The following is a 26,286-nucleotide window of genomic DNA, read 5'->3' on the forward strand; positions in this document are numbered from 1 at the left end:
AGTCAAGAGAGGCAATTTATCCCCGCAGGGTAAACAAATGACCCGCAAATGAGTTGGCTATAAGGAGGCCCCTGAGTTTAGACAACAAGTGAAGGAGAAAGATTTGTTCTGAAGATGTCTGAAGACTCCAGAGAAAGAGCAAAGGCAAACCCATCAACGTGTTTCGCTGCAGCCTTCTAGAGCTTAGAAAGGGGATTATTGATTTTATTTCATGCATGTGGGTGTTTTGCCTGCATACATACTTGTGCACCTGTGTGTATGGTTGTAAGCCACTGCATGGGTGCTGGGAACTGAACTGAGGTCAGCTGCAGGTTCTCTCACTCCTAGTCCACCTCTGTACTCTGTAGCTATAACCCACCTCTAGACTACAGGTACACAACTCAGTCATAGTCATAAGACCATGACGCAACACTCTAGAAAAAGATACAATTGAATACTCTTTTTAAAGTTAACTGAGTGTAAGCCCAGCCCCTTATGGTGGTGCACCCCTTTGATCCTAGCAGTGGGAGGCAGAGGCAGGTAGGCCTCTGAGTTTGAGGCCAGCCTGGTCTACAGAGTGAGTAAGCCAGGGCTATGCAAAGAAACTCTGCTTTGAAAAGCTAAAAAAGCCAGGCAGTGGTGGCGCATGCCTTTAATCCCCACACTTGGGAGGCAGAGGCAGGCAGATTTCTGAGTTTGAGGCCAGCCTGGTCTACAGAGTGAGTTCCAGGACAGCCAGGGCTGCACAGAGAAAACCTGTCTCAAAAAACAAAACAAAAAAATTGTCATGGTCATCCACATCTACATAGAAAGTTAGGTCCAGCCTGGGCTACACGAAAACGGTCTCAAAGACAACACCTTATCGGCTCAGAAGGCTTCTGCATTTCAAGACAGGCGACTCAACACTTGTCAGATAACCACATTCACCTCTCAGCAGCACGGCTGGGAGAACTCTGTGAAGTTGGGGCTGCACACCGGAAGTCCCTGTGCTTCTGCTGAGGAAGTGGAGGCAGGTGGAGCATTGAGTCTGAGACCAACTTGAGCTACATCCGCTAGAGCCTGAAGAAAAACAAAACAAAAAAAAACAACGGAGGGAGGAAATCAACTGGGGACCGGAGGAGGAGGAGGCTCCCTAGCTTGTGAGTGAGCCCCAGTTGCTGAAGCATGGCGTATGTCATCTAGTTAGACCAGGTAACGACCTTTCCTTTACCTGTTAGGGATTAAAGGGAGAAACAGCCACAGGAAATGTATGCATGGGCTGCTATAGTGATTTGTCCTTACACAACAGAGGGAACACAGAGAAGCAGGCTTGGAAACTGTTCTCTGAGTTTAGTAGTGGGGTGTGTAGAAGGCGGGCCTCCTACACCAAGTGACTCAGTCCCCTGCCCTGCGTTTCCAAGGCGTGGGTGGGTGGGGGGTGGGGGGCACCAGGAGCCAAAACTATAGTTAGAGAATGGCAACTGCTGCAGGCCACAGACACCAAGGTGCCGCTCCTCCAAATGTTTCCCAATCTCTGCAACCCTATCGCCAGCAGGGCATTCTGGGTATTGTGGTTCAGGAAATGCTCTGTAGGACACAGCCATAGTGACTTTGCAACATCTAGGGATGCTCTGTGAGCAGCTGGCTGGTGGGAAGGCTAATGGCACCTGAGGGCAGGCATTCTAGCTTCTGAGGAAAGTTGGCTTTGTCCACTGGAAGCTGGAGTCCTATTTGATTTGGTTGTGTTCCCCCATCCCCCAACGTGTGTGTGTGTGTGTGTGTGTGTGTGTGTGTATACAGGTCACTGATCAATGGCACTTGAGTTCCTCAGTCTCTCGCTTATTTCCTGAGGTGGTCTCTCACTGAACTTGGAGCTCATGGGTTCAGCTAGACTGTCTGGCCAGAAAGCCCATTTCTTCCTGCCTCCTCCTGTCTCCAAAGCCCAGTATCTGGGATATGGAAATTCACTGGCCACCCTTTTTAAGTGCCTGTTGGGGATCCAAGCTGAGGTCCTCATGCTTGAGCAACAAACACTATGTACTGAGCCATCTCCCTAGGTTTCTCTGGCTTGCTTATCTTTTTGGTGGTGGTGGTGTCATGGCCTAGTTGAATCTTTTACCATCCCAATCTTCTTTTTTCCTTCCTAAAAAAAAAAAAAAAAAAATGAGCCAGAATCTCAAGATATAATATAGCTCTGGCATACCTGGTATTTAGTAGGTAGACCAGGCTGGCCTCAAACTAACAGATATCTACCTATATCTACCTGCTTTTGCCTCCAGAGTTCTGGCATTAAAGGGATATGGTGCCAAACTTAGCTAATTTGATTCTTTGAAATAGAGTCTATGTAGTCCTGGCTGGTCTGGAATTAACTGTATAGACCAGGGCTGGTGAGATGGCTTAAATAAATCTTAAAAAAAAAAAAAATCGCGGGGTGTGGTGGCGCACGCCTTTGATCCCAGCACTTGGGAGGCAGAGGCAGAGGCAGAGGCAGGTGGATTTCTGAGTTCGAGGCCAGCCTGGTCTACAAAGTGAGTTCCAGGTCAGCTAGGGCTATACAGAGAAACTCTGTCACGGAAAAAAAAAAAAAATCCTGTCTTTCAGGTTTGGTAGTGTACTAAAAGCAGAGGCAGGTGGATCTCTGTGAATTTCAGCCAGCCTGGTCTGCAAATCGAGTTCCAGGACACCCAGAGCTACACAGGGAAATCCTGTCTCAAAATCAAAAACAAACAAACAAATGAAAACAAAAGAGAGAAAAAGATCCTGTCTAAAAATAATGTATGGCAATATAAGTTATACAACTGTAGTCCCTCTCAAATATTTCTATCTTGCTGCTGTTATCAAATAGCTTTAAGAAGCGACTTAGGGAGGGTTGGTTTTGGCTCAGTTTCAGGCTACAGTCTATCGTTCTGGGCCTGAGCACATGTTGAGAATGGCTGTGAGCTCTGGGGGCAGGAACAGAAGGCAGGGTGCACTAAGTGGATGCATTAAGTCTGTAACCCAGAGTCAGAGAGAGAGAGATGGTTGCTGGCACTCACTTGCTTTCTCTTCTGTGCCTTTTAAAAGTTAAAAAGGATTTCTTTTATGTGTATGACTGTTCTGCCTGCATGTCTGTGTAACCCCTCCCCACCCCACCCCCACCCCGCCGCTATTTATTAAACCTTGTCCCGTTGCCATTCATAGTGGGTCTTCCTCGTCTGCTAAACTGAGGAGCAGATCATGCCTCGGGTGGTTATGTACAGTGGGCATAGGCATAACCAAGTCAGGAACCAAGCCCTCAGACCCACTGGAAACTAGCAAAGCCTTTCTCATGTTGGGCAGGCTGGGAATTGGGAACACCTTCCCTTAGTCTGAGTGGGAATGTTGGCAGTGTATGCAAAAACTAGCCATGGTAGTTCTCTCCTCCTGGGTCGGGTGCCTATTACCTGGAACTGCGCCTACTGAGACCTTCTCCTGAGACTAGCTAGCCCCAACCCCTGGGCTTAGATAACCTCCAGGATGTTGCGGGGCAGTGGGGAGAGGCTGCAGTAGTAGGTGTGGCTCCATAAATAAGCACAACTCCCCTGTCCCCAGCTTTTCTGTGTGTACATGAGTCTGTCCTTCTATGGTGTCTACCCTTTTTGTTCCATTGATCACCCCGTCAGGTATAGGTGCCAAGACTCTCAGGACATGGTAAGGAAAGATTCTTAAACATGCTTGGCAGTTGAAAATGAAAATTAGCCCTGTGTGTGCATGCACATCATATACACATATACTGTCTTTACTTTTTTATTATTTGTGTATGTGTGGTGGTAGTGGAGGCCAGAGCAGGGAGTTGGAGTTGGATCACCTAACCAACCTTCTACCCTATCAGCTGGCATCGCAGGCAGTTGTGAGCCAACAGACCTGGGTGCTAGAAGTCAAACTCTGGTACTCTTGAAGAACAGCAGGTATTTGGGGTGGGGGGGGTTGGTTCGAGACAGGGTTTCTCTGTGTAGCCCTGGCTGTCCTGGAACTCACTCTGTAGACCAGGCTGGCCTTGAACTCAGACATTCCCCTGCCTCTGCCTCCCAAGTGCTGGGATTAAAGGCGTGCACCACCACACCTGGCCTTTTTATTTATTTTTTATTTTTTATTTTTTGAACAGCAGGTATTCTTAGCCGCAGAGAAATCTCTCCAGTCCTTTGTTTTTGTTTTTGTTTTTTTGTTTTTGTTTTTTTGACTGGGTTTCTCTTTGTAACCCAGGTTGGCCTGACACTCCCTATATAGACCAACACTAACTAGCCTTGAACTTGCAGCAATCCTTTTTGTCCCGAGTATTGGGGATTACAAGTGTGAATCACCACATCTAGCTTAACATATCTGACTGTACTGTACTAATAGGAAGTTAGAATGTACAGCATTCTAATATGCTGAACAAAGGGATGGTTGAGGGCCAGAGTGGGAAGGAGGATGACTTGAGATGTCACTGCTACTCAGAAAAAGGCACAAGACAAAACGAGTTATCTCTAGAATTTCCCATTTCGGGACCAGGGCTTGTTGGACCAGAGTAACTGCGACGACATATAACACAATCAGGTATTCAGGGAAGGAGACTAATGTCCTTGGTTATATGGTGTGAGCACAGCACCCTGGTGCAGGGCTACTTGGATAATTCACGAGGTCCAGGGGAAGCCAGGCATGGTAGCACACATGTACAATCCCAGCACTCAGAAGGCAGGAAGATGTCTAGGCCAAGGCCTGCCTGGGTACACAGTCAAGATGCTATTTCAAAAAAAAGAGGCTGAAGGAGCAAGGGGAGCGCTGGGCACACATTTCCACTGCTGTTCCAGGGGTGGGGTGAGGGGATGGGGGTTAAGCAGGGTATAGCTTGAAGATTAGCCATCTGAGTAAATCCTGGAGGCTTTGTGGCTCTCTAGTTGTCTGGTCCTCAGCTCTCATCCAAGTCGGGATAGTATAGGAGCCCTGATCAGGGAGCTGGCTGGGGCTTCATGGAATTCATCAGTGGCAACAAGAGGAGCAGACTGGCATCTAGCTAGGGCATAAAAACTGGGTCAAGGCGACATGCAGCCATGCTCAAACTATGAAATCTATAACAGGGAGCAGTATTCTGGAGAAATTTATGTAAACAGAGAACAATTTTGTTAGCTTTCTGATCCTGAAATTTTATTACCTATTGTGATGTGTCTATCGTGTGTGTGTGTGTGTGTGTGTGTGTGTGTGTGTGTGTGTACAGGAAGCTAACTTTGGGGGGTTGGTTTTCTCCTTCCACCTTTTGGAGGCAGGGTCCCTCGTTTTTGGCATGATGCATGGTCCAGGCCACTGACCTTCCAGGCCAATCTTCTTCACTTCCCATCTTGACTCAGCATATAAATGTGAATTACCACGTCTGGCTTTTTTAAAATGTGGATTCTGGGGATGAAACGCCACCAGTCACCAGAGTTGTGTGGTGAATGCCTTTACCCCCTGAACTATATGAATAACCTGGACCTAAAACTGTGACCTCCCTTGCCCTCATTTACCCTGCTATGTTCAAACTTTGCTTTTTATTTTACATTCATTTATTTGTTATGCTTTTTTTATTTTTATTTTTTAGTTTTTCGAGACAGGGTTTCTCTGTAGCCCCGGCTGTCCTGGAACTCACTCTGTAGACCAGGCTGGCCTCGAACTCAGAAATCTGCCTGCCTCTGCCTCTCCAGTGCTAGGATGAAAGGTCACTTCAGTTCTTTATTTTTGAGACTGTAAAAGAGCTTTGTAGCACTGTCTGGCCTGGAACGATCACTGTAGACTAGACTGGCCTAGAATTTACAAAGATCTGCCTGCTTCTGCCTCAGGAGTGCTGCGATTAAAGTATTGTGCCACTCTATCTGCTGAATCTGAAAACTTTAAATTTAAAGTGTCAATTTAAATGTAAGGGAACAGGACAGATTGTAACTCTTTTCCTTGACAATTCCTCTCTGCATTTTATTTTTCTAAAATAATAATAATAATAGTAATAATAATAATACCAGTTGTGGCTGGGCACACCTTTAATCTCTCACTTTATGCCTCAGGAGGCAGGGGCCGGTGGATCTCTGAATTGGAGCCATAGTGAGTTCCAGGACAGCCAGCTTTACAACAGAGATACCATGTCTTAGGGTGGGGGTGTGGGGAACCAAAAGAAACAATACAAAACAAAACAAGAGTTGGAAGCCAGCCTGGGTTGCAGTCAGACAGAGGGAGCTCAAAAGTGAAACCTCTGGCTGTAAAAATCTGGGAACTTCAATTTGACCCCTGGAACTCACCTAAGGGAAATGAAAATACTTGTGAAAAGTTGCTCTCTGGCTTCTTCAAGGTTAGAAGTCACTTGCACCTTTCTCTGGCAATAGTAAGGAACTTTAAAAATAAATAAAACCACCCAAGGAGCAGGGTGAGAGGTCTCAGCAGAACTTGCTGCACAGGCCTTTCAACCTTGAGTTTGATCAGGACCCCACATGGTGGAAGGAGAGAACACTCAGGATTGTCCTCTGACTTCAGTTGAAAGTGTGGTGATAACTCGCACGAACTTAACAATTTTAATGCCCCACTCCCTGGGCAAACAAACAAACAAACATCAGAGGTGGGGGATGTAATTTGCCAACTACAAGGCTCTGGGTTTAGTGCTCACGAATACTTATCTAACTTTTGTAGCATCTGTTTTCTATCATTTGACTTCTATTTTTCTTCTTGGACAGGTTTTCCTCTCAAAGTTTTCTTTCCTTTTTCTGGAGTTAGTCTGGTGTGTTGTTTTATAAACGTTTCCTTCATCACTGTAGTTCACTTATAACCAGAGATTATTCTGAACGGCCTTGTAATTTCTCCAGTGTTTATATAGACAGCAGCTCGCGACCATGCATTGTAGCCTCGGCCGCCTCCATGCAGAAATGGAGTTCGTAGGAACCAGCTCGTGTTCCTACGCCCGCCTAGGCGGCTCTGGAAGCTTCAAAAATAATCTTCACTTTAGCTTGTATCTCGACATCTCGCAGAGAATCCTCCCAAATTATTACACATCAAGAAAATCTGTCCCAGCGTTCACATAGTGCTGAGAGTTAGAAACTTCAGACAAATCCCTCCGGACTGCCTGAGATGCCCTTAGGCGGTCTTTCTTTTACATAAGACACCATTCTAGTTTTCCGCACGCATGCGGTCATTGATTCCTTTGGGATCACTTTTCGGGATGCGGAGACACGCGTGCAGAATTCAGCGTCCACCGACTCACCAGCCCACAGGTCTCTTTATGGACAACCCCCTCCACCTTGCTGTCTCCCCCCCCCCCCTCGTTTGCCCGCCCCCTCCCCCTGCTACCCCCCCCCCGCAATGTTTGCGCCTGCGCCGTCACTGTCCTCTCCGGGACTCAGAGGCGGGTCCACAGCTCTCTAGTCCCGCCCCTCTCCCTCCCCCGGCCAATCCTAGGCTCCGTTCTGGGCTCGTCAGAATGGCGCCGCGGCTGCCCTGTGCCCGGATGTCCGCTGCCTGAGGCTCCGCCCCATCACCGTCTTGCATCCTTCCGGCTCCGTCGTGGAAGGAGGACTGCGCCTCGTCTTCCTGAAGGTGGGGTTCGGGGAAGGCCAGCCCGCGGTCACGCCGGCTGTGGGAAGGGAAAGTGGGCTCCCCGGGCTACTGTTTCCGGGTGCTCGGGGCGTGGGCCGAGCGGGGAGCGGACCGGGGATCAGGAGGGCTTCCGGAGGCGCCGCTGGCGCTCGGCAGGCGGGAGTTGAGGAGCAGGCCGGCCGCGCGGTTGACTCGCCCCGCTGAGGCCGTCCCGCGAGCGCGCCTGTGGGGGTTTCCATGGTGACAGTAAACAAGCCTCAACTGCCTCAGCTACAACTGCCAAGTCCCCGGGGTTCCACCCTCCTCTAGGTGCTCTGAGGGCCGGCGAGGTCCGGATGTGAGTGGGAGCGTGGAGCCGAGAAGCCGGAGGTGAGGGCCGCCGGCGGGGTGTGCTGGCGCCTGGGCCCGGCGGGCGTTGGATGGCGGGCGTGGGATCCGGACTCGGAAGGAACGGGGCCGAGGTGGCCGCCGCACAGCCATAGCCGTGCGGAGGCTGCCCACGGAGCTGGGGACCGCGTGGCCGGGGTTTGGGGTCGGGAGCCGAAGTTCAGCGCATTTTCGACGGGGATTGGGCCGCGTGGCCGAGGTGTGCGGTCGGGGGAGCGGGGACTGAGGGCTGGAGTCCGGTCGGTAGGGCCGGGCCTCTGGGCTGAGGTGTGCGGAGGGCCTGGGAGACCGCAGCCGCGGCCCACGCCCGCCCGGAGAAAGCGCGGCTTTCCTCAGAGCCGCCCCCCCACCCCGCCCGCAGGCGCGGCTTCCTCGGCGGGATATTGGGGGGGGGGGTGAGGGTGGAGCGCTTCTCACCCACCGCGGCTTACGCTCTGTCAGCGGCCCCCCGGCAGGCCCGGGCGGTGGTTGTAGTTTGGAGAAAGACGAGCGGGCGCTCACGTGGCCCGAGGCGCCCGGAGTTTCACAAGACTGGGCGGGACGGCTCCGCCCACCGCCCACGCCCGGCCCGAGCGAAGCCGAGCGCCTCGCTTCCTCCTCGTGGCGGCCCGGGAGCTAGGAGCACCGGTCTGCGCCGGTCCCGTCCCCCAGAGGTATCGTGTTAGCGTGTGGGGTGCGGAGTCTTTGCCTAGGTGGGTTAGTCGGCCTTAGCCGCAGTTACGAGCACTTTTGTGCTGTGTTTGTGGAGCCTCACGTGTCTGGGAAAAGTTGAGGTGGGCCCGCTCGGCCTTCCCTCGGCGCGTGCTCTCCGGAGCCTTCCCGACCCGGCGGGATCGGAGAGGCAGCCCCATGTGCCCTAAGACTCCCACCCAGCGACCTTTTCTGCCCCTGCCAGTCCGGGAACAAACAAATGGGCCTCTTTCCTACCTGCAAGTCGGGCTGCGGAGTAAGCGGGCGAGCGAGCGCGGGTGGCCGCCATGTGGCTGTGCGGGATCGGTCTCCTGAACCTGGGCAGTTTTGTTTACGGAACTTTTGGGCTTATTTTAGTCGGTTTCCTTTAATGTTTATTTGTGCGTGGAGGTGAGGGGATAAGGTGAAGAAATGGATTTTTCCAGCACTGGGTCCTTGGGATTGAATTGAGGGTCCCTGTCACAATGATCTATCGCTCTGTCCAGGGGGTGGTTTAAATATTTAATTCTTCTAGTTGAACAAGACAGACGATATCTGGAAATAGTTAATACTTAAGTCTTTCTTCCCTTCGTGCTGCGGAGTGGAGGTCAAAACGTGGTTCAGTTCTTCCATCTGTGTATTCAGACTGAGCGCAGGTAGCTAAGGTCTGGCAAAAAGTGCGTTAGCCCATTGAACAATGTCGAAGTACTTTTGAGTACGCCGGGTGGCTATGCATGCTTTTGCGCTCAGCGCTCGGAGGTAGATCTCAGTTGAGAACAGTCTTACAGACCAAATCCTGACTTAAATTTTGAACTTTCTGCTTTTCTTATCTCCCTCGTGTTGCCATTAGTCTTACCAGCCTTTTTTTTTTTTTTTAAGTTACAAATCATTATGTAGCCACAGAGGATGACCTTGAATTCCAGATCACTCAGCTCCACCTCTAGATTGGAGTACTAACTCGACCACACCCCATTAGTAGTTACTGGGCATGGCAGGCTTTAGGCACGCTTTGTCAGCCCCATTCTGTCTGTATTATGCCCGTTTTTGTAGTAATTTTTAAAAAAGATTCATGGTTTGATTTGAAGGAAGGCCTGGGCACACTGGATCTAAAAGTAAATGCAAAAGTGATTACTTGTTTCTTGAGGTAGGGTCTAACTATTATATTACGCCTTGGCGCAAAATTACTGTATATTTAGATAAGGCTGGCTTCAAACTCAAGCAACACACCTACTTTTGCTTCCATAGTGCTGTGAATTGCTGGCATTAAAGGCATGTATCACGAAGCACAGCTAATACAAGGGGGTGTGTGTGTGTGTAACAGCTTTCTTTTGTTTTTCGAGACACGGTTTCTCTGTATAGCCCTGGCTGTGGCTGTCCTGGAACTCACTTTCTAGATCAGGCTGGCCTGGAAGTCAGAAATCCGCCCACCTCTGCCTCCCAATTGCTGGGATTAAAGGTGTACACTACCACGCCTGGCTGTATTTTGTACTTTTGAGATGTTTGGTTTTGTTTGGGGGGGGGGTTATTTTGTTCTTTTTGGATTTTCAAGACAGGGTTCTCTTTGTAGCCCTGGCTGTCCTGGAACTCTGAAATGTTTGTTTTATATGTGATTATATTTAAGACTTTAGTAAATGCCGAAATAAAACTACTGACCATTTGCTTACCAAAAAAATTTCAGTTCTCTGTGTAACCCACAAGTGAATGGTTGTGGGCAGATGATACCAGTAACATGGAGAGGTCAGAGAACAGCTTTTGGCCCACTTTGCTACTGTGTCTTCTGGGATAAAACTGGGGTCACCAGGATTTCAGCAGGTGCCTATCATCCCTTTCTCTTAAAAATTTTATTTATTTTGCTTTTGAGACAGGGTCTCTATGTTGTAGCTCTGGCTGACCTGTGGCTAGTTCTTTAGATCCGGCTGGCTTTAAACTCAGAACCTTCTGCTATTTCTTGAGTGCTGGGACTAAAGGGTGTATACCACTACTCCTAGGGTCTAAATTTTTTCCCCTCTGATGTTCTGAAACGGGGTTTGTCTGTGTAGCCTTGGCTGTCTTAGAACTCACTCTGTAGACCAGGTTGTCCCTGAATTTAGAGATTGGGCTGCCCCTGACTCCCAAGTGATGGGATTAAAGGTGAATACAACAATTTAGCTCCTTCTCAATTTCAAAAAGTGGAGTATGCTTGCTTTAGTCTTCCTTCCACTGCTAAGATTGAGTGCAGGAGTGCCACATGTAAAGTCACTGTGTCCATGTACCCAGAGAGATGCCTGTGTAGCCCAGGTTTGAACTCCTGCTGGTCAGGTGCTGGGATTCCAATGTAAGATTACCATTACAGTCTGGGTGTTCTGATTATCAGATTATTTCTATTTGAGTTAGTGGAGGCCTATAGACTTAATGTCTAGTTTGTTTGTTTGTTTGTTTGTTTGTTTTAAATTCTGTTTTTGGAGACAGGGTTTCTCTGTAGCTCTGGCTGTCCTGGAACTCACTCTGTAGACCAGGCTGGCCTCGAACTCAGAAATCCGCCTGCCTCTGCCTCCCACGTGCTGGGATTAAAGGCATGCGCCACCATTGCCCGACTAGTTCTTAATATGCCATCAACTTCACATTTCATTTGTTAGCATATTGTTTGCAAGGTCCTATCTTGAGTGAGGGGCCAACATAGCGTTTCTTACAAAACATTTAGATCTTGCTTTGTTTCCATTAATATATATGTAATGGTTAATTTTTTTTCTTTTCTTTTTCTTTTCTTTTCTTTTCTTTTCTTTTCTTTTCTTTTCTTTTCTTTCCTTTCCTTTCCTTTCCTTTCCTTTCCTTTCCTTTTTCTTTCCTTTCCTTTTCTTTTCTTTTCTTTTCTTTTTTTTTAAGACGTGGCTTTACCATGTAGCCCTGGCTTGCTAGAACATCAGATTCTCATCTGTGGTTGCCTCCTGAGTTGGTAGGTTTAGAGTAATGGTTAAAATTTTGAGATATTATTGCTCCCACTTAGTCAAGGTGTTAACTGCTTTGTATGTTGATGATTTGAAGCAGAAGCAAAAGGATAGGTGCAAGTTCTGGGCTAGCCATCCTCTGCAGTAAGACCTTGTTTTTTATTGCCAGGAATGGTGGTGGTACAGAGGCAGGACCTTTAATTTCCCACTAGGAAGGCTGAGGCAGTCAAATAGATCCCTGAATTTGTTGAAGCCTCCCTGTCCTGCAAAACCAAGTTCCAGGACAGCCAGGGCTACACAGAGAAACCAATCCTATCTTGAAAAACAAGACCCCTACCCATCACCCCCTTTTAAAAGTATATTTCCAGAAATCTCATTTTCAAGTTTTTTCTAGGAAGACCATTGTTCTTGGTATTTACTCAAATTTAAGTCAAAATTGAGTGGCGATAGAGGAGTAGCTTGCATGTAACCTCAACATACAGGACACCATAGTAAATCCAGAATCCAGAGTACTTTGATAGAATAAAAAAATTCAGGTACTGGAAATGGAAAGATAGCATAGCCCCTGAAGAACATTTGTTTCTCTTATCCAGAACCTGGGTTTGATTTTTTTTTTTCTTCTTTTTCCAATGTCCAAATGATATTTTCTAACTCCTCTTTTGAAGGAGATTGGCTGAGCTCTGCAGGCATTAAGTAGCATTTGCAGTGCATATACATATCTACAGGTAAAATATTCAGACTTTATGAAATAATAGGGGGCTGGAGAGATGGCATAGGTTAAGAATAACCTGGTTCAATTCCTAGCACCCATATGGTGACTAACAACCATATGTAGGAATGTATTGGTAGGAGTCACGCATGTGTACTTGAATACAAAGTATGGGTGCATACAAGATACATGTGAAATTATAAAATCTTAAAAATAAAAAGGAAATGTTTAAATATTAAGAAGTTTTGATTCCATAGTACGGCATCTTTAAGTGCTGTTTTGTAATTTCTCCTTAAAATATTAATGGTGGTGTTAGGCATTTGTTCCCTGAAACTGCCTACATTCAAAGTATGGTAATTGTCCCTGCTAGAGCCACTCTTACACTCAAGTTTCTTAGCTCCATTCTCCTCTTACATCTGTAATTCTCCATCCTAGAAGCAGTGTATTGTGGCTTTTAGAGTTTACAGTAGCCCCCCCCCCCTTTTTTTTTTAAATAAAGCTCCTGTAGAAAGTTACAGGAGACCTGGTAAAGTGTTCTGTGGTCTCCTGAGGAATCACCCATCCTTTTCTGATATGGTATGGAGGTCTGTTCAGAGACCCCTGAACCTATTTAGTTCTAGCCCGTGACTGACTATTATGGAAAAGAGTTAGAGGGCAACGGGGCTCATGATCTGTGTTTGTCCTACCGTTTTAGTTGTAGTTTCTTTATAGCAGTTTACACAACACATGCATTTCTCCGCTGCTATGGGGGGGAGAGGTACCAGCCAATCTAAATAGAATTTTCAAGTCAATTGACAGAAGGTCTACTGACAATACTTTAATCATAAACATAAGTGAGCTTCATAGTTTGACTACATTTGTCTTATTTTCCATTGTTACTATAGATTTCTTAGTTCTTAAGACATATATGAAGGTAGCAAGCAATAGACCAGTTGGTGGTGTGTGTGTATTTGGGATGGAGGCTGGAGGATAAGGACTTCTTACAAGGTATTAGCTACATAACCAATTTGAGGGATAGCTTATGAGACATGATCTCAGAAGAAATTCAGTTTGTAGTTTCAGTGTAATGAATGTGTTCTACTTTTTCGTAATTTGTCCATTTGGTTACATTCATTCATTCATTTCTTTATTTATTTTATTTCGAGACATGGTTTCTCTGTATAGCCCTGGCTGTTCTGGAACTCACTCTGTAGACCAGGCTGGCCTCGAACTCAGAGATCTGTCTGCCTCTGCCTCCCAAGTGCTGTGATTAAAGGCGTGCGCCACCACGCCCGGCATTTGGTTACTTTTAATGTAAGCCTAAAAGATATGGATCTATGTCAGTATTAAGAATTTTTTTTTATAGTAGCGTAGGCTTTGTGAAATGAACATAAAGGGAAATAGATATAGTAAGTTAATTTAAAAAGTCTTCGTAGTTAGAAGATGGAAAACAGTGTCTTCGTTTTTTTTTGTAGCCCGTGACTTACCTTTGGTAAATACAAACAGTGCTGGAGTAACACTTAATTGTTTGTTAGCTTCTTGGCCTTTATTTACTATATTTTAGAGTAGTGTGTTGGACTTGAAATGTAGTACCCATTGGGTCAGACTTCTTAGTTTAGACCCATTTCTGAGAAACTAAGTGCAGTATGTATATATTGGTACATGTCTTAATTTCTAGGTGAGATCATGACAGGAAGAAATGATTGACTTCCTGAATTGAACTAAGTATAGCTAGTATAGGACTGAGTTTTCTCAGTGATTTGAGTGCTTGCCTAACATGCACAAGACCTTGGCTATGATCCCACTCCATTCCCAAGCACCAGAAAATACAGCTAAAAAGATGGATCTGCTATGGTTGCATACCTGTAGTCCCTCCCATCATTTGGGAGGCGGAGACAGCCAGGACACAACTTACAGGCAAGCCTAGACTCTTCAAGGTCTAGTCTCAACAAAAAGGTACCTGTAAAGTTTGAGGTGAACCTGGCTACATATTATCCCTTTTTCCTAACCCCTTTTAAAATCTGTCTGCCTTCCTAGTGCTGGGATTAAAAAACAGCATGCCTCCATACCATCTTTTCAAAAAAGATTTAACCCGGTTTCAGCCCAGGCTGACTTGACTGTGTCCCTCACCTTTGTGGTGGTGGATGACCTGGATCTCCTGATCCCAGTACTTTGGAAGTGTTAGATTTACAGGTGTGAGCTAGTGCCTGCATTTTGTAAGTATGCAGTATTTTTAGTGAGACACATATATGTGTACAATTTATGCAAATAACTGTGATGTGTGTGTGTGTGTGTGCACGCGCGCACACACATCCCCCCCCCCCAAATCTTGTAGCTCAGGCTGGTTTTGAACCTATTGTATGTAGTCTAGGCTGGCCTTGACATCTCCTGAGTTAGCCTTGTGAAATGATATGATCTGTACCACTAGGGAGGTAGTGGTAGAGAATCAAGAGTTTTAAGGCTAGCCTGTGCTACAAAACCAAACAAAACATTGATTTTAGAATACAAAGTACCATATTAAGACTTCATAGGTGCGCTCACCTCTGAAGCTGACTTAAACTCACTTTTCTGTCAGTGTATATCTTTTTTCTCTCTTACGGTAAGAAACTGAACACTAGTGATACATGCTAAGTCACAAACCAGTTAATTGAAGAAGGTATTACATTCAACTACCTAAGTGCCACACATATTTAGGTAAGTAATACAATACACCAAGATTTTTTTCCTAAGACCTAAGTAGTAGTACTCTTGGTAGAAACAACCTAGATTTCTCTTTCTCAGCCATGGGGTCCTCACAGAGGGCCTTAAACATGTAAAAATTATGTCTGTGCTGTCCTACAAGGCTCAAATTTTCATTTAGTACTGTTTCACTTCATAATATGAATTATTTATCTACTTTTGATGACGGGATTTAGAATCTTAAGATTAGGTGATTTTTTATTAGGTGTGGTCTCCTGTAACCCCTGTCTGGCCTGGAATTCAGTATTCCAGGGGATGATCTTAAACTGCTTATTGAGAACAGATAGCATCTTGCTTTGTAGCTTTGGCTATGTTGACCAGGCTGGGCACTGCCTCTTGATTGTTGGCCACCCCTCAACCCTTATTCATTTTTTCCCTCTATGTGAGGATAGCTTTGTAAAAGTCAGTTCTCTTCACCATGTTTGCTTCAAGAAGTGGTCAGGCTTTGCCACAGTCACCTTTACCACTAGGTGTGAGTTTCTGAGCTTTCTGTCTTCAAGTGCTTTGGCACATACAAACACTTGAACTCCTCAGTCACCATACTAGGTTTATTTGGTGGTAGGGATAGAACCTAGGGTTTGAGTTAGGCCTACTTGAACTAACATACTCAAATTTGAGTTTTTATAAGCAAGACTTTGGGGATTGGTAGCATTTTTATAATGGACTATTTCAAACAAAGGAAAAAAATGAAATGAACTGCCATTTAGCTCCAACAGATTTTCAGTGATGGACATTTTCCTATACACTGCAGATAGATAATTTCTAGATAAATCTTAAGTCTTACTACCTCACAACTGTTTCTAGGATTTGTCTGTTGAAAACCAACTTCTTTTTTTTTTTTTTAAGATTAATTTATTTATTATATGTAAGTACACTGTAGCTGTCTTCAGACAATCCAGAAGAGGGAGTCAGATCTTTTTATGGATGGTTGTGAACCACCATGTGGTTGCTGGGATTTGAACTCCAAACCTTCGGAAGAGCAGTCGGGTGCTCTTACCCACTGAGCCATTTCACCAGCCCCACCAACTTCTTATTAATACCTTCCTGTAACAATATATGAAATGAACCCACAGAAGCCAGAATTAGCTGCCTGACCTGTGTACAGGAGCCAAATTCTACCTAGCTTTCTGGAAAAACAGGAAGGTGTGCATATGGTTTTCTTTGAATCCCTCTTTCATTCTTTTAAAATTCTTTTTTCCTCAGCTCCCCAAATGTTGAGATAATAGGTATCTGCAGTGCTACCATTCAGCTCCAATTCCTTTATTTTGGAACATCCACAGATTGTACAAATAGAAATTTGTGGTCAGTGTTCATTTGTGTCAAGAGCATAGGAGGAAGTAGCTGAGCTGGTCTGGAGTCTATGTACAGCATTCCATTCAAGAGGCTGGAGCAGGAAGATTGCAAAAGCTTTTTGGAAAAAGCAAAATTGGGAGTTCAATTTTAGCTTAAAAGTTCCATATTGAGTTGGAGCTCAGTATATGGAGCTCAATCACCTCTACATAGTCTCAAAAAATAATCAAACATGGGCCATACATTTCAGGTTTTGCTTCATTTTGTTTTCTTTTTCAAGTCTCTTGATGGTTAAGTCCTACCTTGACTTTACTGGAAAGATTAGGTCATTTCTCATTTTATCTTGTCTCTTTAGTTCTAAACATTTCTACACAACTTTACCATGAAAGGTTATTTAAGATTATTTTTTTTAAGCCTAAGCATTTGCAGCTATCACCAGCTTTAGTTTCAGGTTTCTCTCCTCCAGTTTTTGCAGAAAATAAACTTTAGTAACATTTTAAAGTAGTTATGTATAAGAGTGCTTGCAGTGTTTTCACTACAAGTGTGCTTAGGTCAGAGGACAACTTTAGCCCCTTCTCCTGTGGGTCTTTTGGGGGTTGGTACCCTCAGGTGTCAAGCTGGGTGCCTACCCAGCTAATGCCTTTCTTTCTGCATCTTTCTGGGTCCTTAAAACATAGGCCTTTGAAATAATCTAATCAGTTCTCAATCTAATTGCTTTGAATTAAAATACATTTTGTGATTGCCTCTTGGGTACAGACTTTATAAGGTTCATTTTTATACATGTGGGCCAATTACATTCAAAAGTCAAGCCCCCCTTCCACTATGTGGTCACTGGGGAACCAAACTTAGGTTGTCAGCTTCTAGAAGTCAAGGGCTTTGGGGGAACTCAAGAGGAAGCCTAGGCAGGCCTCTGCCCCCGGAATGCTGGAATTAAAGGTGTGCACCACCACACCCGATATTAATATATGTAAAAAAATGAGACAAGGCCGGAATTAACTCGTACACACTATATACACTGGTATCGGCTTTAGATCCTCCTGCGTTAAGCCCCCTGAGCGATTAAGTGCGGCCACCACGTCTGGCGGAAGTTTTTAGTTTTTTAAAGTTTATGTTTCAACATGGAAAATATCCTCGAGCCCATGGTCAAAAGAAAAAAAGCAAGTATTGGGTGTCGGCAGGTCTTTATCCTGTAGCATCCCAGTGCTAGGTGATTCGGTTTTACTTTGCTGCGTCTTCAACGCCTCATTGCGCTCCCCTTTCCAACTGTAGCTGTAGTCTGGACTTTGCTCAGGTGGCTGGCTCCTTTACCCAGAACTCGGCGAGAAGTCTTCCCCTTTCCTTCCCCCACTTCCGGCGCCGGCCAAACCCACTGTTCGCGGGCCACACCTGCAGGCACGCTTTTCTCATTGGTGACATATTGGCGGGCCCGGCAGGGCACTTCCTTCTCTGCACCCCGTGACCCCAGTCCGACTGCCGCTGTAGATCACGCGGCTGCAGCTTCCCGGACTCCGGACCCGAACGCCCTTTTCGGCGTGGTGAGCCCCGCTTCCCGCCCGAGCCTCAGGCTCCAGGCAGCGTACTTTACCTGGTCACCTAGAAGTTTCCCTCTTGGAGCCTTTCCACCCTTCGGCCTGCGCGAGTTCTTGCTCAGCCCTCTTCCCCGCCCTGAGTCTTCCCCTCCACCACCCTCCGAGGCGCAGGAGCCTCCCATCCCCCGCCCCCGCCCGGAAGCTCCCGCCCGAGCCCGCGCAGGCCCCGGGGCGGACCTTCCTGCCCGGCAGGCGCTCGCTGCGCGGCGCGGTCGACTACCGGGCGAAGGCCGCGGAGCAGCGTCACCTTGCCCTCCGCCCTGCTTCCCGCCAAAACGCTCGTCTCCAGGGGCTCCGCTTCCACAGAAAGCGTTTGCCCATGGTCATTGGAACTTCCATTTCAGGTTGAGAACAAAAAGATGCACCTGGACTTTCCCCGGAGCCCTCTGCGTTTTTAAGGCGTCGGGTGGAGTTTGAGTTCGTAAGCCGCGTTCCTTACTGAATATAGAAGTCACTTCTACCTTCCTCCCCTGGTAAGTTTTAGAGCAGAAAAAGGCAGTAGTTTTGAAGCCGCGGCTCTCGTGGTCTTAAGAGTGTAACTTTCTGAGTAAGAGAATCTGCCTGGACGCGCTCCCGGCGTTCCGGAGGTTAAAACTCATTTACAAAATGGAGGGAGGACGAGGGCGGGCTCCCAGTGAAAACTCCGGCGACTTCCTGGAACACAAAGATGCACGGAGGAGGAGGGTGCAGCAAGGCTCCCACCAAGCGGGCCCGAACAAAAGAACTAGGTGGGTGGTGCTTGAGCCGCCCTGTTTGTTCGGCCGATAAACTTAACTAGTCCAGGATTCAAAGGGCGCACCTCGTCTATCTTACCTGGATCTACCTGAAGGCAGCGAAAATCCAGTTTAACCAGTATCACTGACTGGGTAGCTTCCTAGAAAAGCAGTCTCTGCCTGATTTTTTTTTTTTTTTAAATAGTGCATTTTCTTTAGTGCTCAAGTTGTGGAAATTAAGAGGGCATGTAGGCCTTGGCTGGCTACAGTATTAGGAGCCAGTCACCCAGAATGATGCAAATGGATCCGGTAGCGTGTCTTGCAATTAAAACCAAATCTCTGGGTGCTCAAACAGTACTTCTAATGAGACCATTCCATCTGCTCTTTTTGCTGGGCATGTCTCCACAGTTCACATATTCACAGGTCTTGTGCCAGTACGTTAATGTAGGTCTAGCTGCCAGCTGCGTGCCCTGTGGTCTCTCCAAGGGAGGCTACAGGTATTACCTACCACACTGGGTAGAAGATCGGAGTTGGAAGAAGGGGATCCAGTCATTACAATTTTATGGGCAGGAATATGGTTGAAACTCTGAAGTGAAACCCTGTTACAGAGTCTTTGAAACTTTTATTTTAAAATAGGCTTAGCACCCTCCCATACCTTAGTAATAATCACAGAAAGTATGAGACAATGCAAATGCAATTACCTCTACTTTAAGACACTAGGCAAAAATTACCACATTTCCAAAATGAAGAATGCAGCATAAGTTTTCATAGGATTCAGCTCATGTCCTTATCATTTAAGGATAGCCTTTTCGCATGGGTTATGATTAGTGAAAAGCATTGTCATCTGGAGGTGTCCCCTGACCCCCACCACACCCCCAGCAGGGGGGACAAAATAAAACAGGATTTTAAGTGAACTCTACATTGCCTCTAGAGGAATTTCAGGAAGTGCCCCCAGATCCCAGCTCTCTCCCTTTGCCTTCCTTCATTTAAATTTTAAATTTCTCTTACATTTAAATTAAGCTCTGATTAGTTCTCTGCTAAGTAAATGAGTTGTTTGCTGATGTCCTCTACCCAGGAAAAGATGAAACAAATAATGGAAACCTAAATATGTTGGTCCTAGGGCTATAATAAATATATTTCTGGACATGAGCATCTTAGCTTGCTCTGAGCCCAGCTCCCAGAAGGTCCCTTCTGTACAATAATGCATGGAATCTGAGGCCATGAGACCAATCTTGGGTTTTGTGTTTTGTTTTTTTAAAGGAAAACTTGTTACCTTCCATTAAGTGTTTCCTACAGAAGGCATCTGTGGTGGTTCTTTAAGGTAAGCTATTAAAGAGAAGTAATTGTAAATTAATTTGTTAGTTTGCTTTGGAGAAACAGTCATTAGTGAGTTTACTAGGAAGTCTTAATAAAGAGCTGTGCAGAACTTTTTTCATTTTTTTTATTTTTCAGTAAAAGCAAGCTGTAGGTGTTGACATGTTACAGAAAAGAATGCTTTCTTGCCCTGTTGCCAAAGCTGCTTATCAAGTAAAGTAGTTGTTCCTCTATGTTTCTTGCGTGTTTTTAGCTTTGACTAAGCTGCTATACTCTGAAGAAAGGTGTTGACCCCAAGTGGCCAGTAAATCCTTTGCTAATCCTTGGCCTGCTGTGGTCTGTCCCCTCTGCTAAGAATGAGGAAATAGTGGACAACAAAACTGTCCTAAGTTGGATCCCAGTATAGTTTTGGAGACACCTTTTAAAACTACAGAAAAGGGTGTTATGAAAGTGGAATCTCAGACATGTTGAGCATAAGATGTTTTGGAAAGGTGATGGAGCTTAGACCTGGAGGATTATCATCAAGATTTAGCTGGACAAGGTTGGGCAGAGGATATTTGGATGGAGAATTACTGTGCATGTCAAATCCTTCAGGGAACAGAGAGTGGGGAAATTACAGGAATGAAGGGGAAAAGGAAATGATGGGATATAGGTAAGAATGTCTGTAGGATCCAAGGATTTCATTAATTTAGTCTCTGTTATAACCAGCAGGAAATAGGGCTTAGAAGTGGGGCATTGAAATAATTGGGTTACAGTTGTAGTTAGAGAAATCTTAAGATTGTGATAGAGTAGCAGGGAGTAAGTTCTTTTTTATTAGAGTTAAGAGATATTAGGAATATGAGAATACAGAAAGAATTTTGAACAAGGCCATCTAATACAGGGCTGAAATTCCAGCTACCAGGAGGTGGTGAGGCAAAAGGTCTAAGTTATGGTCAGCCTGGGCAACTTAAACACAGTTGAGTGGTTTCAAAGTGGCTGTGTGTGTGTGTGTGTGTGTGTGTGTGTGTGTGTGTGTGTATGTATGTATGTATGTAGCTCAGGAGTGGAGTATTTTATTTGCCTATCATGTGCAAGGCACTATAGCTAAGGGAACTTTTTTGATCACATTTCAGGTGGGCTAGTCTAGATTTAATTTTGATGAGGTCCTGCACATCAAGTGCATATTTTGATTTAAAAAGATTAGTTTTTTTGTAGAGCTTGTAGACTCAGGTAAAATAAAAGGTATAGGAGTATAGAATGCCATGTTCATTTGTGATACCAAGGGTTGTGTGTTAAGGCCTTCAAAGATTGAGTCCAGCTACATGTGTGGGAGCTGATTAGAATACCTAAGAGGATTCTAGGAAGGAATGGTTAAATTCTGTGGAGACAGCAGATGAAGATATTATTAGTAAGAACTTATTTTATTGATAGTAAGTAGAAGATGCAATAGAGGGGCCCATTGAGATTCTACATTTAAGGGGGGGGGGGAAGATCAGTAAGTTGAGGCAAAGCTGGCCAAAGAAGACCTTATTAAACAATGACTGGTTAGTAGTACTATTGACATTCAGTGCAAGGAAGACAGTGGTCAGTAACTATAAAGGGTTTTCTCTAAGTTGGGTCTCTTTGTACACTGTAGCTGTCTTCAGACACTCCAGAAGAGGGCATCAGACTTTTGTTACGGATGGTTGTTAGCCACCATGTGGTTGCTGGGCTTTGGAAGAGCAGTTAGTGCTCTTAACCGCTGAGCCATCTCACCAGTCCCTAAGTTGGGTCTCTTAAGTAGAGCTGTAAATATCTTACAAGAGACAGGTTCTTGTTTATAAGTTGATAAAACTTAAAGAATTTGTGGCTTTCCTTCAGGGAGTTCTGGGTCCTTTTGGAAGTAAAGAACAGCTTTTAAAGCTGCCCAGGAATCTGAAGGGGGAGCCCAAGAGTGGATTTGTAGATGGGATTGTCCATATGTACTTTTCCTTTGTTTTTATTTTGAGATAGCTAGGGTCGTGTAGCTTGACAGAAGTTAGCCTTGGAGCTACTCATGCTGATTCTTCCCAGATGCTGGGACTGCAGGCCTTGAACTCCTAGACACAGACACAGACACACACACACACACACACACACCCTTTATTTATTTTTAAAGAAGCAGAGTTTCACTAAGTTGTGTCATCTCAAATTGAACTTAACTGAATTTGAATTTGGGTCTTTCTGTCCTGGTCTCCAGAGTATCTGGTTAAATAGGCACTGCCACCAGTTCAAATTATGTAGGTAGTATTTGAGGCCTACCTGAGGGCAGTTCAACTTCATTAGAGACTGGTTGGTAGATTATGGAAGGTGGGTAAGGAGTGCTCCTGCCCTCTAGTGGCTAGAGTTTAGGGTTGCAGTCAAACAGGGTACAGGTCAGCCTTCAAAAACAAATGGACTGGTTCAAAATGTCTGAAGTCTTGTGGATGAAAAACTCTAAAGGCATCTCTTCAGGTACAGCTGTACAGTAAAAAACTGCATATGGAGTGTTTATTGGAAGGGGTTATAAAATGATAGAAGGGAGTCTGAGCTGGGTTATGTGGAGTGAAGAGGAGGCTGAAGGGTCAAGACTATTGGAAAAACAGGATATAATTTGGGTTTCCACAGTGAGATTTTTACCTAGATATTTGTAAGTTATTGGTAGCAGTGTCTAGAGAGTTATTGAGAGCGTAGTTCAATAGCAAATCGCAGATGTCTAGATCTCCAGCAGGGTGATGGATCTAAATCTGGGACCAGAACCCATCCATCCATAAAAGTATGACCAAGCATGGCAGATGACAGGACAGGCTTTTGAAAAGGAAGCTACACAAACCCCTCCCTGACTGGGATTAACAATCACAAACCCATTAATCCAGCAGGCACACGTATGCTCTGATTCTCAGTGAGCAAGGAAAGTTACTAGAACTTTTAATTATAGTGACACCACACTGAGATTAGTTATATGTTGAAGCAGTGGACCTATGGTAAAAAAAGAAAAGCTTAGGGTTGGGCAACTACTAGGTGTCTGAAACTTAGTTCGATGTACATGTTTGTTTACATATGTGCATAAGACTAGGCTACTTCCCACTCAGCTCTCTTAGAGCTTGCCCTATATTTTTTATCTTCAGGCCATAGGCAAGATAACTTTTTTAACTGCAATATTTTTAAAAGCGAGTTGGTATCTAGTTTAGTGCCGGTTAGAACTATTACAATATTGTTAGGACAGGATGGCACTCTTGTCATCTCTAATCTCACATAGACAGGGGTAAGTAGTTTTGTCAGTATTTTAAAGTTAATGATAGTGGGTCAAAATGATACCATGTTTCCTTCTCAAATGATTAAATATGTGGGAGTAAAGTTTTTCTTTAGTTTTAAAAATAAAGTTTGAGAGATTCTTGTTGTATAGGTTGGTTTAACTAGGTAGCCAGAGCAGACCATGAACTCTACATCTTCATATGTTGGTTTCAGGTGTGTACTGCTTTGCCTGGCTCTCATTGTCTTTTTTTTTTTTTTTTTTTTTTTTATGTTTTAAGACAGGGTATGACTATATAGCTCTGCCTGGCCTGGGGCTTGCTATATAGAGCTACTTGCCTCTTGTTTCACAAGTGCTGGGACTAAATGTGTGTTCTAGCCTCTGAGTCTAGCTAGCTCTTCTGTATTTATTTTTTTTAATAAGTGTGTAGTTGAGTGTGCATGTGGAGGGCAGGGGAAAGAATTTAAAAAAGTTCTCCATTATGGTGGGTCTTAGGGGTGGAAGAAAACTGGGTGATCAGATAGCGGAGATGACCTGGAACTACTTACCTAGTGCTTTTGATCTCTACCTGCCAAATACCCATGCTTTAAAGGTCTTGATTATTTGGCATTTTCTGGTAATGGGTCTTTGTTTTGATGCCAATTAAACCTGCTATATTAGTTAGATGAGGGCTTTCCCGTGGAACTATGATCCACCCTGGTCTTTTTGCTTTAGCACAACAATATTTTTGGTAACATTTCTTTTCTTTTTTTTTTTTTTTAAAGATTTATTTATTATTATATGTAAGTACACTGTAGCTGTCTTCAGACACTCCAGAAGAGGGCGCCAGATCTTGTTACGGATGGTTATGAGCCACCATGTGGTTGCTGGGATTTGAACTCTGGACCTTCAGAAGAGCAGTCGGGTGCTCTTACCCACTGAGCCATCTCACCAGCCCCAACATTTCTTTAAAAGGCCACTAGTTGGGGGCTTTTGTTTGGGGTTTGGTTGTTTATTGTTGTGGTTTTAGGCCTGGCGTGATCAGTCCACCTTGGAGTTTTACTTTTTAAAGATGGGGAGTTCGGTCCAATCTGGTCTAGAACTTGGTCCACTTAAAAGTTGCTAACTTTCATCTTTATATTGTGGGATCTCACTTTGTAAACTAGACTGGCTTGGAACTCACAGAAAACTACCTAACTTGGAAAAGTATGGCTATCAACTAGCTATTTGTAATGTTTTGTTATTATTTACTGACCGTGAAATGGGGAGAAGAGAATTTAATGAATTTGTTTACTATTCATATTAAATGAATATTGTATAAAGTAGTTTTTTTTTTCTTTCTTTCAGCTACAAAAAATTGCCCAAGCTTGTGTGACATCAGCCCTGTCAAGTGTCCATGATGCTGGGCCCTGAGGGAGGTGAAGGCTATGTGGTCAAACTCCGTGGCCTACCCTGGTCCTGCTCAATTGAGGACGTACAAAACTTCCTCTCCGACTGCACAATTCATGATGGGGTCGCAGGTGTTCATTTCATTTATACTAGAGAAGGCAGGCAGAGTGGTGAGGCTTTTGTTGAACTTGAGTCAGAAGATGATGTAAAATTGGCTCTGAAAAAAGACAGGGAAAGCATGGGACACCGGTATATTGAGGTGTTCAAGTCACACAGAACCGAGATGGATTGGGTGTTGAAGCACAGTGGTCCAAACAGCGCCGACAGTGCCAATGATGGCTTTGTGAGGCTTCGGGGACTCCCATTTGGATGCACAAAGGAAGAAATCGTTCAGTTCTTCTCAGGGTTGGAAATTGTGCCAAACGGGATCACACTACCTGTGGACCCGGAAGGCAAGATTACAGGGGAGGCCTTCGTTCAGTTTGCCTCACAAGAGTTAGCTGAGAAAGCTTTAGGGAAGCACAAGGAGAGAATAGGGCACAGGTATATTGAAGTGTTTAAGAGCAGTCAGGAGGAAGTTAGATCATACTCAGATCCACCTCTGAAGTTTATGTCTGTGCAAAGGCCTGGGCCTTATGACAGGCCTGGCACAGCCCGGAGGTACATTGGCATTGTGAAACAGGCAGGTCTGGATAGGATGAGGTCTGGTGCCTATAGTGCAGGCTATGGGGGCTATGAAGAATACAGTGGCCTCAGTGATGGCTATGGCTTCACCACTGACCTGTTTGGGAGAGACCTCAGCTATTGTCTCTCAGGAATGTATGACCACAGATATGGAGACAGCGAGTTCACAGTGCAGAGCACCACCGGCCACTGCGTCCACATGAGAGGGCTGCCCTACAAAGCAACGGAGAACGACATTTACAACTTCTTCTCTCCACTCAACCCTGTGAGAGTTCATATTGAGATTGGTCCTGATGGAAGAGTGACGGGAGAAGCTGATGTTGAGTTTGCTACTCATGAAGAAGCAGTGGCAGCTATGTCCAAGGACAGGGCCAACATGCAGCACAGATACATAGAACTCTTCCTGAATTCAACAACAGGGGCTAGCAATGGGGCTTATAGCAGCCAGGTGATGCAGGGCATGGGCGTGTCAGCTGCCCAGGCAACTTACAGTGGCCTGGAGAGCCAGTCAGTGAGTGGCTGTTACGGGGCCGGCTACAGCGGTCAGAACAGCATGGGCGGATATGATTAGTATTGTAGGAACATTTGAGTTATTTCAATCAGAAAATTTCACAGGCAGCCAATAAGCAGTCAAGAGCAGTTTATAACTCTAGAGGAAGCTGGGGGACCCACTTTGCACCATGAGTTTGTGAAATCTGGATTAAAAAATTACCTCTTCAGTGTTTCTCATGCAAACTTTTCTTCTAGCATGTAATATTGAGTAAACTAAAACTATTTTCTTCCGCTTTTCTCAATTAACATTTTTGGTAGTATACTTAAGAGTGATGTTATCTGAGTTAAGTAGTTTAAGTATGTTGAGTGGATCTTTAAGCACACCACAGTGAACACACTGGGGATATGTACTTTTCTGGAGAACCCAAAGGTGCTAGATCCCTGATGCAAAAGAGAAGCATTTCTCATGTTCATTCTAGTTATATTTTCATTTAAAATCTTTAGGTTAAGTTTAAGCTTTTTAAAAGTTAGTTTTGAGAATTGAGACACAATACTAATACTGTAGGAATTGGTGAGGCCTTGACTTAAAGCTTTCTTTGTACTGTGATTTCCTTTTGGGTGTATTTTGCTAAGTGAAACTTGTTAAATTTTTTGTTAACTAAATTTTTTTCTTAAAATAAAGACTTTTTCACAATGA

The 26,286-nt window shown here is 45.0% G+C and overlaps 2 protein-coding genes across 9 annotated transcripts; one reads left to right on the forward strand and one right to left on the reverse strand.

Moving 5' to 3' along the window:
* Positions 1-1,003: 1,003 nt before the first annotated feature.
* Positions 1,004-26,286, forward strand: Hnrnpf (heterogeneous nuclear ribonucleoprotein F). Of its 8 annotated transcripts, none has more exons than NM_001166432.1 (4): positions 1,004-1,170; positions 18,134-18,262; positions 19,763-19,823; positions 24,372-26,286. In NM_001166432.1, the coding sequence occupies exon 4, from the start codon at positions 24,421-24,423 to the stop codon at positions 25,666-25,668; it is 1,248 nt and encodes a 415-aa protein (NP_001159904.1). In that variant the 5' UTR covers positions 1,004-1,170; positions 18,134-18,262; positions 19,763-19,823; positions 24,372-24,420; the 3' UTR covers positions 25,669-26,286. The 8 variants fall into 8 exon arrangements, with proteins under 8 accessions (NP_001159904.1, NP_001159902.1, NP_598595.1 ...); NM_001166430.1 differs by lacking the exon at positions 1,004-1,170 and adding an exon at positions 7,446-7,872; NM_133834.2 differs by lacking the exon at positions 1,004-1,170 and adding an exon at positions 7,446-7,503.
* 4933440N22Rik (RIKEN cDNA 4933440N22 gene) lies at positions 6,470-8,869 on the reverse strand. The gene is made up of 2 exons (XM_017321877.1): positions 8,768-8,869; positions 6,470-8,505 (listed from the first exon to the last, which is right to left on the reverse strand). The coding sequence occupies exons 1-2, from the start codon at positions 8,867-8,869 to the stop codon at positions 7,774-7,776; spliced, it is 834 nt and encodes a 277-aa protein (XP_017177366.1). The 3' UTR covers positions 6,470-7,773.

This window comes from Mus musculus, chromosome 6 (genome assembly GCF_000001635.26).
Source record: "Mus musculus strain C57BL/6J chromosome 6, GRCm38.p6 C57BL/6J".
Taxonomy (NCBI): domain Eukaryota; kingdom Metazoa; phylum Chordata; class Mammalia; order Rodentia; family Muridae; genus Mus; species Mus musculus.

Coding starts and splice junctions, on each gene's coding strand:
- 4933440N22Rik (XM_017321877.1), bottom strand. CDS start 8,869: ATGGCGGCCACCCGCGCTCGCTCGCCCGCTTACTCCGCAGCCCGACTT. Junction 8,506..8,767: donor GACTGGCAGGGGCAGAAAAG/GTCGCTGGGTGG, acceptor CGGTGCTCCTAG/CTCCCGGGCCGCCACGAGGA.
- Hnrnpf (NM_001166432.1), top strand. CDS start 24,421: ATGATGCTGGGCCCTGAGGGAGGTGAAGGCTATGTGGTCAAACTCCGT.